The 19651-nt window shown below is 42.8% G+C and overlaps 1 protein-coding gene across 2 annotated transcripts in view; it reads right to left on the minus strand.

Annotated features, from left to right (window-relative positions):
• The window catches only part of LGR5 (leucine rich repeat containing G protein-coupled receptor 5), a 123229-nt gene extending 104075 nt beyond the window's left edge, over positions 1-19154 (minus strand). Inside the window, exon 1 of one of the 2 annotated variants that reach the window (XM_032854795.1) lies at positions 18704-19154. In XM_032854795.1, the coding sequence (XP_032710686.1) occupies positions 18704-18915 (212 nt within the window). In that variant the 5' untranslated portion in view covers positions 18916-19154. The remainder of the gene's footprint in view (positions 1-18703) is intronic. The other variant, XM_032854794.1, reaches the window with a different exon arrangement.
• Between the last annotated feature and the right edge of the window lie 497 nt (positions 19155-19651).

The following is a 19651-nucleotide window of genomic DNA, read 5'->3' on the forward strand; positions in this document are numbered from 1 at the left end:
TTAGAGTCACAGAATATACAGAGGAGAATCCAGCCAGTGTCTAGAACATTCTTTCCCTCTCCTTCTGGCCAACGCCAACTTGTCCTCCAAGATTCCACATTAAATAAATGTCAATGGAAGTCTTCCCTGACCACCAAGACTAGGCAGGTTCTCTTTTAGTGCATTTCCATTCTCCATCAGAGTCTTTGCATAATTCTAAGAACATAAATTTAAGCAATTACTTAATGTCTCTCTCCCCTGTAAAGGCTATACCGCTATACTCTTAGCATCCAGAACAGAGTCGGTAATAGATAAGCATTAATTTTGTGAATGAATTAATGCATATGCAGGAACATGATGTTAACACTACTGAGGATTTGCTCTCTCAGCGAAGGATTGAATTCTTGATTCCTAAATATTGCCCTCTTTTCTAGACCTTATGACAGTTAGCAACAAAATGAAACTAGACTTATTTGCATTTTTGAACCCTTAATGGCCAAGAACTTTAAAACAATGTTAAGGAGTTAAAATGTTTGTTGATGGCAGCTTTCCGAAAAAAGGAGAAAAACATGAGAAAAGGCAAGTCAAATGATTTTGAATAATTTTAAAGGCAGGGTAGAAGACTAGTTTTATTTTCCGGCTTCCTTTGGAATTATTCTGTAACAACAGTTCCTATATAACCCTGAAGTTTGGTGAGCTCCAACCTCACAGAGAGATCCTTTGAAAAGATCCACTTATTTTATAAGCCACATTAAGTCTGACAAGTGTACACTTTTGTATCTAGGAACCCCAGCAAAGGAGATTAGTAGCCGAAAAAGCAATTAAGTTTACAGTAGGGTAACAGATACCATATCTAATACAACAGCTTGGAAAAGGAAGTAAAGCAAAGGTCATATCAACAAGAAAAAAAAGTAACATTAAATAGCAGGGTTTTGTTTTGTTTTGTTTTTGAAGAAACAAAATCCCATATTCCAAAATCTTTCCATCTCATCCAGTAACTACATGTGTTTGGGTGTTTGAAAAAATAAGAGAAGAGGTCGCGGCATTACCGAAGCTGGTAACTGGCCCAAACCCCAGGGAACCAGGCTGTGAAATTCAAGCATCTGGAGCATTGGGTTCCTGATTAACTTTTTCAGTTTGATCTCAGATCCCACTCTAGTAGGTGCCTTATTGTAGAATCCCAAGCGGGCTGTGTCTGTGTGTCTTACCGGAGCGGCGGCTTAGGGTTTGAACAAACACATCCAACTATCCCAACTTAAATACAACAACCCGAACGCAGAGCTATTGGAAAAACCAACCATGTTTTAGGACTGCGTAATAATCGGGCCCTTTCACATCAAGGTAAAGGTGTCCCCACCAAAGAATGGGGCTCTGTGACACAGACACCAATTATAAATCACCCCTTGGTGATTCTGTTTAGTTACATAGCATTGTAGACCCCGGGGCTTACAATGGTTGTGCAGCCCATGAAACTATCTTTAGCTGGAGTTCCTCTTCTGTGTCAGTATGCTATTTTGAACTAACAATGCTCTCAGATGAGCCGAAAAGATGTATTTAGCTCCCACCATTACAATTTCTGATCCTCTTTACTTTAGCTCTTTTGAAATAACATGAAAGCTTTGGCTTGCTAATTACTTTTATCCAGCCCATAGAAAAATTAGTTTATCTTCCTGATCAAAGCAAATTAGGCAGATCATGGCTGATTAGAATGCAACAGTAAAATCGCCATACTTTCCCTTCCATCCCCTTTCTCTCAGAAATAGGGCCTGTGTCAAATATGTAGGTATTTCCCACGGCCGGGCCGGACTCTGTTTCCAACAGGGACTGCAGCTTGGACAATGGTTCTTACACAGACACTAAAGTTCTTTAGTTCAGTCATTGTGTTCGAGAAGAACTAGTAACCCTTTAGCTAGCATTTGATGAAACATCTAGATTTACATATTTCCTTAATTGCATTTTTGAACGTGAGCAAGATTTATCAGACCAGAGTTAAATGCCTCTTTTATTCCCGTACCCAAGGCAAAATTCAACTCGATGCTCTAAAAAAATTAAATAAATAAATAAATAAATAAAAGTGAGGTGGGGGTATGTGTGGAATCTTACTTAATTCCGATCTGAATAAATTTGAAGGCTTCAATAAAGTGGGACGAGGGAGTCACATTACCAAACACAGGAAAGATATACCTTTACCTTTCAAAGAGGAAACGTCCATTTCCAAAGATCTGGCTTACTCAGTTCTTTCAAAAAGGCTATTTTGATTTTCATAATGAATGTTATTCCTGGTTGCCAGATTCCCCAGATCAGTTGCTAAAAACCTCCAAAACAGTTGTCCTTAATAATTTCTCGCTAAAATTTCCATCGAATGTAAAAACTGGAAGGTTAGATTTACTCTTCCTTATTTATTTACTATAAATTAACAGTAAATCTTGTATTTAGCTCCATTTAAACCTCCCTCTGCAGCTGCCCATTTGAAAAATAAAATGGTTGCCTTCTTTCACTTCAGTGGGCACAATACAAAACATCCATTGAGCTTTCCCTTTATTGCAGCTGCCAATGCCCAGCCGACTTTTAACAAACCAACCAAGCGGAATCACAATGCAGCTGCAACATTTTATGGTATTTCTGTTGGTTCTCTTTTGAGACTGAAGGTGTTAATTAGGAATCAAAGAACACAACCCTGCCAGCTTTCTTTCACAAACCATACCCTGGTCACTGCAGTTTTCAGAAGAAAATAAATCTAATAAAGGGATAAAAATGTTGTTTGTCACACCAGTAAAGTGTACTTAAGACCCTTTGATCAAAAGCTTTTTATGTCGTCCTGTCAGATGGGCTGGAAATATTGTATTTTTCCCCTTTCTCTCCCTTCTTCATGCAGACTTCTCTGAATTTTGAATTTAAAGACTGCCTGGTAGAAAAAAAAAATATAAGCATAGTCATATGCCAGGTTATTACTTATAGGCGGAAGCTGGTCTCATACAGCGGAGTCATTTTGTTTCTTAGAAAACTGTTCACATTCAACGGTATGTCATGTTACACGTTCACACAAAACTGGGCCTTCTATTAGCATATTTACCGTATTCTAACCACAGGTTCTCGCACATGCCCTTTAGATAAACATCTGTCAATACTCTATTTGGGGTAGATTATTTATTGCATAAATCTTTTCCAGTCTTATAAGATGATCCTTTTTTACATACACAGAATTGAATATCTTCATAAGCGTAAAACCCAGATATATACACGCACACATGCAAACATCCATATAATGTTGACTTTTCAGATAGTGTGTCATTTTTATACAGTTTTTTAGGCATCTCGAGTACCACGCATTCAGATATAACAGCGTGAAGTCATTACCTTTAATCTTCAGTCAAAGTTAAAAGCTTATGGTAAGTTTATGAAGTTAACACTGCTGGGAATTAGTCAAGCCTGCTAGCTTTCTCAGCAAGAGGTTTTGCTGCTAGATGCACACATCATGCCAAAATCCATTAATCCTGCTTGAGAGAGGCAGAAAGAAGGTCTCCTTGTTGATTTAATGTTAATGAAATGAATGGGCTCCTGAGGCTACCTACAGAGACCCTCTAAACTGCAAAACAAATAAAGTCATTTTAAGTAATGCTCACTGCAGGAGAGTCAACAATGCTCCCAGATTTGCTGTACAAAAATGGATGGTGGGTGTGGATGTGTGGACACCTCCCCTTTTTACAATCTTGCTACACCTGTCCTGGTGTACGATACACACAAATGTCAAACTGACAGATTCACAGAGACCTGGAGAGACCTCAGAGCATATGCTCACCTCTCAGACTTTACAGATATGAAAACTGAGGCCGGGAGGGTATGCACATCCTGCCAGAGATCCCATGGCGGATGGGGGTGGGAGAGAGCTAGATCTAGTTCAGTGGTCCTCAAAACGTGACTGCACACTGAATTTACCCTGGGGAGTAAAAAAAGTCATTCTGATGCCTCGCTTCTTCCCTCAGAGATTCTGACCGAGCTGGTCTGGTGTGGGATCTAGGCCTCAAGATGGTTAATGTTAGGTTCCAGATGGAGCTCATGGGCAGACAATGTGGGAACCATGGACTAGACCTCTAATCTAGCACACTGCTCCTCCGCACCTGCAGCTGGTTCTGTCTCGCTGCATCACAATGTTAACTATTTCCCAGCTCCTAGGACTATGCTGGGCTCCTTAGCATCCTAGGGAGAGTAGATACATGTGTTGGGAGATTTTCAGGTTTGCCAAATGAGTTCCATTTCTTCCATGTGTAAATGCAGAGATGTGCCCCCACCGTGGGTGTGTAGTATGTGCGAGTGTGTGTGTAGACCCCCTCAAGGATGGACATTGACCTGATGGGTGAGCCCACCCCATAGTGGAGACAGTCACCAGCATCTGTGCCCTCTTGGCCCCTTGAGCTCATGCCTCTCTTTTTCTCTCTGTCCTGCAGTTGATCTCACCTTTGCTTTTTTATTCTTTCTCATCTGCCCCTGTTTTCTTTGGGCTGCCGCTTTTCTCTTACCCTCTCACCACCTGGAGAACTGTGCTTTGCCTAAGGAAGATCCTTCTGACTCTTCACTTGAAATTGTGTGACTTTTGCTGCCTTCTCATCCAGCCTGGGTTGGTGATTGTTCCAAACTGCCTAACAGAGCGAGGCTGATAGATCCCACTTGTCCATTCTAAGCTGCTGGGGAACACTGATAGACGTCTGCCTGAATGTTCCTTCAGTTTTGGCTTTAGGGTTGTAAAAATAAATCCGCTTCTCACTTTGGTGATTCAGTGGGCACTTGAGAATTCCAGAATCATCCTTTCACACACAGTAAGAAATGAAAGTGTTCCGACAGGGGAGAGTTCCCTTGTCCTTTTCAGACCTGCTCTCTTGATTTCATTGGTCATGGGTGAAGCAGCTTGCCTCTTCTGCAGGAAGGTGTGGAGAATATGGGGAGATGGTGACACAGGGCTCATCCAGCAGAATTAAAAGGCTGTCTGGTCCAATAACCGCCCACCCATCTCTCCTCTCCACTGGGGATCAGTGGGCCTAATTCCAAGGCCCCCAGCTCAAAGACAAGCCTGAGTGGCGCTTTGACCCTCTATTTAACTTTGAATCCCTCCCCCCTCAAAGACTCAAGTCATTGGTATCTATTATTGTCCAGGAAATCATTTCAGTCTCATTGTCATCACTGACTGCAAAGATCCTTCCTGCGATTGCTCTGAACGGCTTCTTTTTAAAGACAGCTGCCGTAATTCCTCACGAAAATTCAACTCTTCTGAAGGTATTTTCAGATAGACATAAACCTATTCCTTACATGTTTTTCTCCCCCTAGAGTTACTTTTTTTTTTCAGCTGTTAATACGTTGAAAAAAATCAAACACATTTTTGTTGTGTTGAAAACATAGTTTTCCGGGGTGCATCTCTGGCTCTGAGAAAAGGCTGTTTTCCCTATGTCCTCTCTGCCCCCAACGCAATCCGTCCTCTCTTGCCTGCTGCTACTTACAGCAAGTCAGCCGCTGAGATTGGGCTTCTGAGAGCCCAACGAGACACCTAACTGATTTTTTCCTACATACTCCGGAGAAGTCATGGGGACGGGTGAGATGAAAATGAGAGGAGAAAAACAATTTCAGCCCCGGACCACAAGTTGTGGCCCATCCATTGACTCCTGTCTGAAGAGTGGGCTTTTACCATCAGGCCACGGGCTCACTATCCGTGACAAAGTGTCTACTCGGTCATCAGTCACCCTGGAGGTCTGTGCAGTGTCTACACAACATTATGCACTCATGTGAAAATATGAGATGTCATTCAATACACAGAAATTCCTATCTATTTGATACCAAGGATCAAAGATGAAAGAATCTTTTAAACTTGAACAAGTGCTGGGTGATACACCACTCATGGGAAGCTGCCCCTTTTTGCTTCCCCTAGTCTTTTACCTAGTAGGTAAAAATTCTTGTTTAATGAACATTATAAAGTTTTAGGGCAATGGATTTAACTATTTTAGGGAACGGCAATAAGAGGCAACTCTGTATTTGAAAAGCATGGGTTTAAGGGCTCCTGGGTGGATCAGTCCATCAGGCATCGGACTCTTGATTTCGGCTCAGGTCACGATCTCAGGGTTCTGAGATCGAGCCCCGTGTCAGGCTCTGTGCTCAGTGCAGAGTCTGCTTGAGATTCTCCCTTCCCCTCTGCCCCTCCCTGTGCTCATGCTCTCTCTAAACAAACAAATAAATAAATCTTTTCTTAAAAAAGAAAAGCATGGGTTCAGTGTTTTAACAGCTGTAACCTCATCAGCAACAAAGACCATAGCACCCAACATTTAATGCTCACTCCACACATAAGGCACTATGCAAAGTGCTTTACATGAATGATGTTACCAATCTTCACAACAATCCCATGAGGGAGGTTATCATAATTATTGACATTTTACACATGAGGAAACTGAGACTCAGAGTAACTTGCCAAGGTTACTCGAGATAGGTCTGAGATCTTTGCCAAGCTGTTCTCATTTCCAAAGTAGGGATAATTATAATTTTTACTGCCTGTTATGAGGGGCAAATGAGAAATTGGGGACAAAAAGCACTTTCTGAGTGGTTTTCTCTTTCAAGGGAGTTTACAAACACTGCAGTCTGCCAAGTGTAGAGGCAAGGACCTCTCTGCTTTCAGAATATAAGATTATACCAGCGATTGTATCAGTTTGTCTCCCTTTTTGTTACATGTTTGAGGGTCAGAGAAATGGGGCCTTGTATCGTAGATGTACAAAAGAGCGTTTCCCACGGAGTTTAGGGGAATAGGAGAGTGCCCCCTAGAGAGAGACAATGGTACTGACTCTCCCTGGAGCATACCCTGGGAAAGGTCTGCGCATGGACAAGAGGGTATTTTAAAATATAGGTTTTAGTGTTGTTTAGGTATGGGATGGCCTATGGATCAGGAGACAACTGTTAGTGAAAAGATATTTGTTACTCACAGTTCCCAAGAGTCGGGGGCATATCAGGCCATGCAAGGTCACACAAGGTCCCATGGGTGAGCACCAGAGTCAGGAAGAAGGAGGAGAAGGAGGAAAGAAAGCTTGGGCATGAGCGTTCATGGTGGTTTCCATGTGCAGGAATAGGTAGGGAAAGCAGACTAGGAACTGGCTAGTCAGAATAATTTCAGCAGGCTTGGGGGCACAGGGGCTGTCCAAGAGTGGTCTGGTACCTGGAGCTGGCGTCATTAGGAGAGGCAATATTACGAGAGTGCCTTGTAAGAGCCTAATCATGAAGATGGCAGGATTGTGGGCTTTGGATTGGTTGGTTTGCATATGAAAGTCACACTTGCAGAGGAGTACTCTCTATCTCTAGGAATTTTAGATAGCCCTGAGAGAGGCAGTGTCTCCTGGGTCCGCAAGTCCCCAAGGGAGCAAAATGCAGAAAATGAAAAACATGATTAATACACAGGGATTCTGAAAGAAAAAAACACAGGGATTCTGTGTTCTGATCTAAATCCCAGGGACACTCTTCTTTGGTCCAAGAAAACCCATAACTCAAGGAGTATACATAGTCTAGTAATGAAAACAGACAAGCAGACAAATATGGTGGTCAAGTATGGGGAGTTCTAGGACAGAGGTGGACTCAGCTTGATGTGGAGGCATCAAAGACTGGATTCTAGAGGTGTGGGTCACAGGAGGCTTTCCAGAAGAGGTGGATGCTTGAACTGAGTATGGAAAGATTCCTCCTACAAGTCCAAAAAATGAAAAAGAAGAGAGGCATTCCATGCACACACCAACATATGTGAACACCTGGAGGAAGGAAACATGGAAATTGCAGGTGGAGTTCAATATGCTGGAGTCAAGAGAGAGTCAAGGGAGTCAGAGAGTCAAGAGAGGAGGGGCTGGGTGGTAGAGCTGGCAGCAGGGGAGTAATAAAGCAAGAGAAGCTTACTTTGTGGGTCAAACTGCGAATTTAAACTTTATCATGAAAGCCACAGGAAACCACTGAAGGACAGAACAAGAGAGACATGACTCGAAGTGCATCTTAGACAAACAAGCATGGGGGTAGGGAATGTGTGTGCTGAGGGTCTATGTAAACCAAGACAGGAGGCTTTCACAGCGATCCAGGCAAAAAGCAAGGGGAACATGAACTAAGGCAATTTCAGTGCTAGGTGAGAAAGGGAGCACATTCAAGAGACATGAAGACAATCTCAACTTGGTCAAGTTAAGGCCACAAATGCAATTCAAATTATAATGAGGGCCCCTGGATGGCTCAGTGGGTTGAGGCCTCTGCCTTCAGCTCGGGTCATGATCCCAGGGTCCTGGGATTGAGCCCCACATCGGGCTATCTGCTTGGCGGGGAGCCTGCTTCCTCCTCTCTCTCTGCCTACTTGTGATCTTTGTCTGTCAAATAAATAAATAAAAATCTTAAAAAAATATAATGAACACATGTTTAACTACTGTGAACAGACATTTGGGAAATTACTTATTTATTTCTCAAACTAAATCTGATTGTTTCCTTCTCTTTTGAAGATTTTTAGGTGATACAGAGACACTTTCTCTGTATCTACCATGGGCTAAAAAAAAAAAAAAAAAGATGATACGGTTAAAATCCAGGCACATATATTTATGTATATAGCACACATAAAAAACAGGTGTTTGGCAACACCTAGAAAAGTAATTGGGAACTTTAGAATTCACTTGAGTGTCTGGCATTGGAGCAAAAAAGTGACAAGAAGGAATACTCAACTGGGGTTCTCAGGAGAGCGGGGTTCGAATTCTATCTTTGCCAGCCATGTGCTTTCGTGAATGTCATTTACCTCTTAGGAACATGAATTTCATCATCTGTGAAATGAAGGTGTTGGATTAGGTGACCTCCAAGGTCCTTCACATTCTAAATCCCACGGGTGGACATAGCGTTTGACTCATCAGAGACCTCTGCAACCCACCTAAGTGATTCTCATTCTGTTTATTTGGGCAATTAGGCTAATGGTCTAGCAATCATGATTAAATTTCAGTTTTGTACTCTGTAATGTGACCTTAGGTATACAGCTTAGTCCTGCTGGTAATCTGTGTATAAAAGATTATCCTTAGTTCTTTATAGTAGAATGTACTCTCCATGCAAATAGCTACTAGCACAAGCTTTGAATTGGTATGATCTTTAACATCAATCTATCAAAATTAGCCTTTCCTTTCCCAATATGCAATTAACTCTGCTTTGAGGCCTTTCTACAGCTAAGGCAAAGGGGGCCTCAAATTACTACCTTCTAGTCATTCAGGACCAGACTGTATCTACCTAACACTTCTTAGGATTGTAAGACCCTGGGGAAGCAGACTCTAGGCTGGGTGACCAGCAGCTGTAAGGCGGAAGGTGCATTCTTGCTGTCAGTGAATCATATTGCTAGAACTTCTGAGATCTTCAAATGAGATAGGCTTACACCCTGGGAGAATCTGGTTTAACTAGGATTTCCTTTTGCTACCCGAGCTTGAAGACTCAGTGAAAAAAGATCTTGAACTTCCTCTGTTGCCCAGAGCCCCCAGAGAACAACAGCTGCTGAGGGAAGGGGCTGCTGTGATGCGGGCCTCCCACCAGAGGGACAGTGATGTGGCTTCCCCAGGTTAAAATGAAAGACCCCAATTTCAGTGCACTTAGAGCTGATACTTTAATCCCAAAGACTCTTCTCTCTAAACTTCCCTCCATCTCTAGTTTGAAGCCCTGGGGGAAAGTATCTGAGATAAGGAAAAGGCAGGTTTCCTGTCCTCTGATACTATCTAGAAGCCAGGGATAGAGAAGGATTGAGAGAGACGCGGGGGGCCTAGTAGAGGTCTCACTGTCTGAGTTCTGCCTGTACAGCCTCTTGGGTAGCAGATTTCCTTACTTCATCTTTCCAACTCTGTTGACACTTTTTTTTTTTTTTTTCCCTAGGCTTTACTTTATTGGGTAGTTGATACTCCAATGGTCATAGAGTAGTTCTATGGGCAAATGCAGGCATGTCTGCTAAGGGTCCCTTCAGGACAGGAAGTTTGAAGGGAAAATAAGGAAGAAGATGTCTTATTTCTGTCTTCCCTAGAAGATGCCAAACTCATTCTGTAGATGCATTCAACAAAACTGTGGAATAAGTGTTTATTACCAAAGTCTCAATATATATATACACAAAAATAGATGATTTAGAAATGTGACTTCTTCCATGGAAAATTTTATTTGGTTTTTATAACCAAATAATCCTCACTGTATATGTATACAAAAAGTGAAAGGTTATTTCGTGCTGATAGATTGAAAGACCAGTTGATTATGTAACAGAGTTCCTTCAAGTAAGTGCCTCCCAAGAAAATTTATAACCTGAAAACTTAAGTGCCATGTGGTGTTTTGTGTGTTGAACCAATAAACTCATTAAAATAACATTGGGTAAACCCAAACACAACACAATGAAATTTCTAACACAGCCCACATTAACCAACCAACTTTAAAATAATATCTTTGTGATGTACTAAGGTTAAAAATTCAGCAAATTCTTTATATTTTTTCCACTTGAGATCATGTGTGGTTTTCTACTTTCCTGAGAAGTACACTTTTGCGGCTTTTTTGATCAAAGGCAGGTTATTTTTGCAAATAGACATCTTTTGTAGATGTCCCTGTTCTACTTAATTAAGGTCTCAAGAAAAAAGCAGCACAGAAATATTTAGCAGTTTTTCAGTGAAACATAAAAATTCTTAGGTCCTCTTCTGAGTGTAGACTTTGGAAAGGAAGGCACAAATGTAAGGTTAGTCATCTCTGTGTGTGTGTGTGTGTGTGTGTGTGTGAGGGAGACAAGGAGGAGGAAGGAGGAAATAAAGGAATTTGGCTGCAAAATTGAGTAACAGTTTGAAACACTTGGCTTCCAGTTGTGAAAGATGAGCAACACTGGGGAAAAGGCCGGGCTGACAAGGGACCACTTGAAGAAAGCTTAATCTCAGCTGGCAGGCTGACGGGGAAGGTCAGCTCAGTGCACGCGTTCTCAGCTGGAGGTGGGCTCCCTTTGCCAGGACGATTGTCTTCTGCATTTCAGCTTCTGAACTAAACCAAAGGTGCCTTCCCGCAGCCAGCTCCTCAGCCTCTCGCCTTGAAAGCGCTGGCTCTCCGCTGCCACGCCATGTCAAGGTTACGTGTCATTTCCACGGAGCGAGTGGCAGAAAGGAAACCGTTTCTTACTGGTATGTCGGTGCCGTGGGTGTTCGTGTGTGCAGGGCAGAGACTGCTTTCCTCCCTCCTGCCAGCCACAGTCCTTGTTCGAAGAGGAAACCAAACTCCTTCTGAAGGCAAGGAGGATAAAACGAATACAGAAAAAAATGCGTATACCTCACAAAGGGGACACTTGAAAGTGACTGCTGCGTAATTTTAAATTATTAATGTTAAAACAAAACTGGAGTTGAGAGTGGTGTTCTAGGGGATTTTAGAGATTTTATCCACGTGTATCTTACATTTTCTAAACATTGATTCTTACTGGATGAGATGCTCTTTATACTGAATATAATTTATAATTAATTGGCTAGCTATTGGTTTTTCATATCATTGACTTCGTAATGCCGTAAATGATTAACACACATTAGATTTCCGGCAGCAAATGAAATAAGACTGATGAAACAAGATGGATGGTTCAGGAAGAGTTTTTCTGTCTGAAGGGGGAAACTTTTCTGTGATGCATCCGGATTTCTAATTTAAACAGAAGTCGGTATCACTGCCCTAACTGTTAAACTGTGCACGGTTTACAGATAGCAAAGTAGACAAAACTTTGAAATAATTTCCATTCTGAATCAAATGGTAGTATGGCCTTTATGACTTCAGTTCATCTTATCAGCTTTAAAGGTGAATACAAACTCAAATAAAATCTGCCCATTAAGAAAGTGCATGTCTCTTTGACTCAAGAAATAGTTCCAAAGAATTCAGCTGCTTTATTTGACACATGGATCTGGTCATAGAAAAAAAAAAAGAGTTTTATTCTTGACTTGGAAGTTATTAGTCAACTGATCACTTTTTAGGATACTTAGGCAGCTACCACAATTTATCTCTGACTTGGGGGCAAGAAAAATTATTCCTGTGGAAGTAAGAAAATGGATATATGAAAAAATATCTACTAAACTTCAAATATCAGCCCTCGGCTATATAATGTTACTCTCACCTTACTGAAAATTTAAAACTGCATTTCCCAGTTAGCTGAAGAAATACTTCTGGTATTAGAGCTTCGTAAATTGTGTTGCTGGAAAAAAAAATGTGCTGAGATATTTCAGCACCAATTACAATCATGGGGAGGCATAGCTCTAAATTAGAAGGCTGGTTTTCTTGTGTTTCTGGTAAATTGGCTCTGAAGATAATTTCAGAGAGGTCCTCAAACACATCAAGGAATAGAAATATCCTTGAATAAGCAGACAGGCCTGCGAGTTAGGGATGATGATAGTATCTGTGTCACAGAGTGTTTGCGGGACCTATGAAGGAGTAAAGTACTTAGCATAATGCCTAGTACTCAGGAGGAACAATATAAATGTCAGCTGTTATTCTAATAAAGTAATTTAGATATGTAAATTCTGGTGCATTTGTTAAAATAAACCACTCCTTGCATCCTTTAAGCTGTATACAATTTAATTGTATTTCAAGTGGGGCTGGGCCATACAGAGCTGCGGGGAGCCTTGTGTGGTTCTGTTAAGAGCAGACGGGCCTCTTTTAGCTGCTGGGATTTCAACTCTCTTCACTCCCACACGTTCACTGTTTACCGAACACCGCTTAAGTGTCAGGCACTGGCGTAGGCACTTGGGTTACAAAGTGGACAATTTCCTACCCTGGAGGAGCTCACAGTCTAGTGAGGAGGAGAAACCCTGAAGGGAAGAGAGCTCATCATCACATCCTGGAATGTTATTCCACTTGACCTTAAAAGAAGACGCTTTCACAGACATGGTGCATGCCTCTGCGTCCTCTCAGTGTGAACTGCTGTTTTTCCATTCCCAGTCTTCAACACTGAGAACAGGGGTCATAAATAGATGAAGGTATGAGGAAAGAGTCCGGCTTGTAAAGCAGTTTTAAAATAGCTCTTTTCCTACTGCGGACACCCTGCTGACAGTCTTTTACTATTACCCCTAGACAATGCAATTTCATCGCTTGAAATCAAATGACTAATGTTCTTCTACCTACCGGTTTCAAAGAAGGCATTTTCATTGGGCTTGATCAATGTAATAAAAAAAAAAAAATTCACTGGGAGAGGTAGGAAAAAATGCCAGGGATTTCAAGAATGGGCCTGCCTCCCACCTCTGGATAACAAAATTAACTTTGAATTATGAAAAATTTTATGAAAAAATCCACCGTACAGCCGATGAAACATCTCCTTTTCCCATAGAAAAGGTTGTTCCCCGGGCGCCTGGGTGGCTCAGTGGGTTAAGCCTCTGCCTTCGGCTCAGGTCATGATCTCAGGGTCCTGGGATCGAGTCCCGCATCGGGCTCTCTGCTCAGCAGGGAGCCTGCTTCCCTCTCTCTCTCTGCCTGCCTCTCTGTCTACTTGTGATCTCTCTCTGTCAAATAAATAAATAAAATCTTTAAAAAAAAAAAAAAAGAAAAGGTTGTTCCCTGGGTGAGACGGAGTGTTGTAGTTGGTGTCTATGATGAGTGAATAAACATGTGGATTGAAGCTGACAGGCACGGGAATAAAAAAGTTGCAGGAGGTTAGAACACGTGGATACATGTAACAAATGAAATTCTGCTGGGAGACATCAAAAACAGCGACGGGACTAGATGATCAGCTTGTTTTCTTTGGTATGTAATGTATCAGTTGTGGCTCTGATGCAAGTCGGATTCATCTTTATGCTATAAAGTGAGACATTGTAAAGGAAAACACGGCAACAGGAGTGAAGAGGTTGAATCTCATAGGAAAGAATTTGCCTTCTCGCGAAGAATTTAATTTGCCAGAAATACCCACTTGTGGAGTGTTTACGAGGAGATATGCCACTTAGCGTCATTCTAAATTTATATAAGTAACTGAACAAAACCAAAAAATTACTCCACAGAACTGCTCAATGCAGAGCTCGCTACTGGTTTCCATTTCTATCTTATGGCATGTGATTTGGATTAGTTGGAAACATACTTCAGTTTATAGCTAAAATGACTTAAATGTATGAATTTTACAGAAAAAATACAAAAAGTGTTCTACTAAGGTCAGTAGTTATTAGTATCAGTTATAAAACTACAAATAGTCTGCAATGTTTATTACATGACAGCTTTTTGGAGTTAAGTGCTTACATGGATACTATCTCCATGCCTTTGACAGATGCCTTGGAAATTAAAAAAATCAAATAGTTCAGTTAAAAAACTTAACTTCGAGAAATCCTAGACCAGCTTAGTGTTTTTGAACTTCAAACACATCCAAGTGGGAATGGTTCCATTATCAAAACACATTTCATTTAACTACAAAGGTTCTTCTTTTTAATTCCAATCTTCTAATTCGTTTGTGATTGCTATCAGAACTCCTTTACTTTGAAGAAAATGCGTAAGGACAAAAAAGATTGAAGATCTGATTGAAGATCATATTTCTTTTATGTAAAACTTCATTCTCATCACACAAACTGTCATACACATATTGATCATATTCAGGAAAATATTTATTTTAAATCTACATCGCAAAATTGAATCAGAACCACTGTTTAAAAAAAAAAATCACTCGGAATAATTTAGTCAATGAGTTTCAGTAATTGCCCCCATTAACAAAAACACTACTAAAACAACGCTGGGAATCCTGGAGAAAAAGAAAGAGCTTCATTAAAATGAAGGAAAGTCATTGACATCTTTCTATTTTCAACGAATTTTGAAAGCAGTCTGTAGAGCAAACTGCATAAATTCTGCAATCGACCTAAATTTTAAGACTGTTATAACAGCTAAAGCCTTTTGTAACCATTTCTAAACTACAAACATTTTCTTTGATTTAAAATACTTTTCTTTGCTTGCAGGGAAGCAGAAATATATTAAACCATTTCAAAGAAGATTCTAAAAATATTCTTTAATTTTGAAACTGCATCTTAAATGCTTAAAACATATGCATGACAACAGGGCCATACTTAATTGGTTATAATTGGGGGTTTTGATCAGTTTTTATTAATACCAGTTTTGCTAACTATGTGTAAAATTAAATTTTGTTATAAAGTTGCATATGGAAAAGTAAGCAAGCTACACAAAAATTTTTTAAAAAATTCATTTTCCCCGTTCCTTTGGTTCATGTGACATGAATTTGCTTGTGGATAAAATATTCGTGTGTTTAAGCAACAGCAGGGAAAAACTCAGCATTCATTTAAAAATAAAGTGGCTGTTCTAGATCAATAAAGAAAAGTATATTTTCTATACTGAAACTATATTAGGATGTTCATAAGGATTTAGTTTTCTGTCTGGATGCCACACTAACTGGGGGAAAGACACAACTAAGTAGCATAGGGGAAATTATTTTTGAGACCCAATTAGCAAAAAATGTCCATGTTTCATGCATTAAAATAATTTATCTATAATAAGATCATCTACTTATTTCTGACAGATCATTACTGGTAGACTGAAATGTATTAAACACTGTAACCAGTTATTGCCTGCTTTTAGGTCTCAACCTTAGTGTTTCCCTTATTTTAATGCAGAGGGAGCTTTATTAGCCTATTTATTATTTTGAGAAATCAGAGCCCAAAACGACTGGGAGAGAGAGAGAGAGAGAGAAAGAAAGAGAAGATTAAGATTGAGATTTTCCAGTGTTTCCACCATGTTTAGTGGTCCAAATACAGATCTACTGGGGAATGCAGTTCAGTAAGAAAAGAGAATCAGTATTAATGTTTAGACTGGCTTAAGACTGAGCTTTTCTGGGGGAACAAAGATTACAAAACTGCACATAAATAGCTGTTGCCTTCTATGAAGAGGCTCAGGAAACGTTCTTTACCTACGAGTCTGGCTAGCCAGCTATCAGATGATGGCAAATCCGTTTGCCAAATGTGTCCAGCTGCAACTTGCCATCATCAATCTGTTTGAAGAAAATTAAACGCTTATTCTTCTGTGGGGAGGGAAGGAAGATTAAGAGATAATATTTTGACTCAAATAAATGGTGATAACCTACTACAAACAATTAAAGATAGCAGTCTGGCTTTTTACCCACGACAACCCTGGGCATGGTTTGATGTTCTCGCCAAAGCTTAATTATGGTGGGGCCCCAGCGGTACCCGGCTATAACTTCATGGTCTCTTTCAAGAGCAAAGGGAAGTTATTTCTTAAACTAAGGAAACCAATACATGCTTATTTCTTTGATTATGAGTAAATAAAAATTTCTCTTTCAGGTTAGGAGCGTACAAGTGAAGGCAGAAATGGTCAGATAATTCTAGGTGTAACCAAAAGAGGGCACCATCTGCCCTTAATGTCGACACAGAGTTCCTGTGGTTGTGAAAACAAAACACAAAACTCTCCAAGCCCCTCACCCACCGCCCCATCCCCCTCCAAGAAAGGGCATCCGGTGGTTCTTGACATTTTGTATTCTATAAGGAGACTAAATTCTGAAACCACACCTTATGAGGAACATGGGTTTGGTTATTTACTTCAGGACTGATTTCTACATTTAGCACTGATGGTGCCTGACATGTTAGCAGCAAGAAACAAGTTTTTAACATTCACTGGGACACTTTTCAGACACTTTGAGATTAATATTTTATAGCGCACTGAGAAAATTTCCCATTAGGCCGGAGTACAGGCTGTCATCAAACTGCACGGAGAAAGAGATGACAATTAACTTCCCAACGCTATCTTAACTCCAAGGAGTTATCTATAATGATAGATAGATAAGGAACGGTGGCAGGAAGATCTCCTCACCCACGGAGGACACAGTTAGATGCATTTGAGGTATGTCGGAATGAAACAGCATTTGATGCCAACTTTTAGTAACAGAAGCCTAACAAATGTTCATTCTTTCAAGTGGGAGGAAAAAAAGCATCCTGACACCACTCATAAATTTATTTTCTGTATTCTTATGACAAGTGTATGATTGCAATCCATCCGTGTTTGGGGGGACTGCACACCTCCCTTGTAACTAATCAATTTCTTCAGGGCAATGGGGAAGAATAGTTCCAGGCTCTTGAGCGTAGTTGCCAAACTGCTCTCAAAAATTCACTATACAGAAGACCCTATGATTCTTGAAACAGTGAGTTTAGCGTTTAAACCGGAGGCTGGGGATGAGCCTTTCACTTTGTAGTACAACAGACTGCTGTTGAGGAGGAAGAAATGCGAATTCTTAGAGAATGGTCATTTCCACCACTGTAAACATACCACCTGCATTGAATGCAATTGGAGGAAAACCTGGTGGGGAAATACATAATTTTATAATTTTTTCAAGTAAAGAAAAAAGCACGCAAAACAGTTTTATGGTAGATGAGAAGGAGACTGCCGTCTGCTAACACTAAAATCTAGCAGGATCGTGCCCTCTTTTCAATGCAAATATTAAAGCAAATAAATTTTTTCTTTCTCATTCTGTCTCCAGAAAAAGAATCACTATCTAGTGGAAGGCCTTATGCAAGCCTCTTCATGTTTCTTTTCTCCAGAAAACAACTAAACAGAGGAAAGAACCAGTTCACACAAACATCCCAACTCCCTCCTGCCAAGGTACATCAGAGAAGCCGAAACTGGCATGGCGTGGGCTTGGGGTGGGCTCACTGCGGTGACTCGAATTCAAACTTTAACGGGTCACCTTGTGACCACCTCGTGACCCCTTTTTCAGAGTGGCTCTGACTCTAGTCTCCCTCTGCCCGAAGGAACCGAGCCGCAGACACTCCATGGGTTTGGGGGAAGTAGTCGCCTTGGTTCCCGAGAATTGGGTTCCTCCTGGGTCACCTCATCCACCCAAACACCTGTTATCCTTCGGGTCTCGGTTTTCCAGAGACAAAATTATGAAATGAACCCCTGCCTGGTCTTCGCGGTTGGGGCTTTGGGGTCTTTGGAGGCTGTGGTGGGGGTGAAAGAGGGGGAGGATCCCCGAGGGATGACAGAGCTTCGGGTCTCCTCTGGGTTGTCGGCGCCGCTGTTTACCCGCCCGCCGCCTTCAGCCCACTTCCCTTTTCCTCCCCGGGAGGAGGAGATGGTTAAAGATTACACCGTGGCCGCGGGCACTTCAAAGGGCGGTTCGGGCAGCCAAAGGTAAAGATAACGTTCTGGCAGCTCTAATCAGGGTTTGTGGTTGCCACATTTTAATCACTTCATTAAAAGAAAAAAAAAAAGGGAAGAAAGAAAAGAAAAGAAAAGAAAAGAAAAGAAAAGAAAAGAAAAGAAAAGAAAAGAAAAGAAAAAGGTTACATCACACGTCCGTGCAAGGGATGCAAAGTAAGTTCCTTCGTGGCTGAGCAAGTTGGAGTTCTCCTTTGGGGAAACTTTTTACAGCCCGTGTCTTCGTGGAACGCGTCTGGATGCGGAGTGGAGGTTGCAGCAGGGATCAACTGGGCCGCCCGCCCTTACCTAGGCTCAGGGGCGCATATGCCTGCACTGCAAGCAGATGCCTACACCGGGAGCCCTGCGACCTGCCTAGAGCTGCATCGGGAAGCTGCGACGCACGAGCGCCTTCTGGGGCTTGCACTTGAAGCCGTTTCTCTGCGGGCCCCCAAAGTGCGCCCGTGCTCCCCCCGAGACACGTGCATTTCCCCGGGGGCCCAAACACGTCTGTCCAAGATGCCCTCCGCAAACTCGCCCGGTCCCTTCCAGACCCCCAGGCTGCTCTCCCCCTATTTGTCCCCTTCCCGGAGCGGGGCGCACTTACAGGTAGGAGGTGAAGACGCTGAGGTTGGAAGGCAGCTCCGAGAGCCCCAGATCTGAGCAGTCTACCCTGAGCAGCATCCTGCCGTCGGGCTCGCACTGACAGTGCGCGGGGCACCCCCGCAGCAGCGCGCCGGGCCTGGGCGAACCGCCCACGGCCGCCAGCTGCAGTAGGACCGGCAAGGACAGGAGCACGCCGACCGGGGAGGTGTCCATGGTGCCTGGGCGGGGGGCCGGGAGCGAGCCGCGGTCGGAGGGCAGCGTCCGGGTTGCCGCGGGCCTCTGCCGCTTAGCGCGCGCCTGCAGCGCTGGGCACTGGGCTCCTGCCCCACGGCGGGGGCGCCGAGGAGAAGCGCCGCGGGTCCCGGCCGTGCCCGCTGCCGCCACGCGGGCCTCCGGAGCCGCCCTGGCTGCAGCCGCCGCAGGGGCAGAGAGCGTTGCTGCTGCAGGCCGCCTGCTCGGTGTGGAGCAGCATCTCCGCTCGCACGCTTGTTTTTTAAAGCGCTCCAGCCCGAATTGCGCGCCCAGTGACGTCAGCGCAGCCCGGCTTCCCAGGCACCCCCCGCCCGGTCGCGCTTTCCCTCCTCCCGCACCCTCCCTCCTTTCCCGAGCGCCGGCTGGGAGGCGGCTGGCGGCAAGAGGTGCAGGCAAGTTCTCGGCGCTCGGGCTCGGTGGCCGCCGGGCCGATTCCGGCGCTCAGCACCGTGTGAGGGCTGCCCCCCCCTTCCCCTTTGCATTGTGGCGACCCAGATCCGAGAGCCGAAAGGGACCGGTCTGAGGGACACACACAGCTGCGCAGGGACCGAAGGATGCAGCACGCTTCCTCCAAGCCCACTTCAAATAACGGATGGAATACATGGAGTGATTTGGAGGAAAAAAAAAAAAGACTAAAATTCAGTCCAGAAAAATAGTTAAAGTTATCAGGGTAAGGAAACAGGTATTCCCGGGCGAA

The sequence above is a fragment of the Lontra canadensis genome, unplaced genomic scaffold (assembly GCF_010015895.1).
Source record: "Lontra canadensis isolate GAN:19392208 unplaced genomic scaffold, GSC_riverotter_1.0 scaffold9, whole genome shotgun sequence".
Classification (NCBI taxonomy): domain Eukaryota; kingdom Metazoa; phylum Chordata; class Mammalia; order Carnivora; family Mustelidae; genus Lontra; species Lontra canadensis.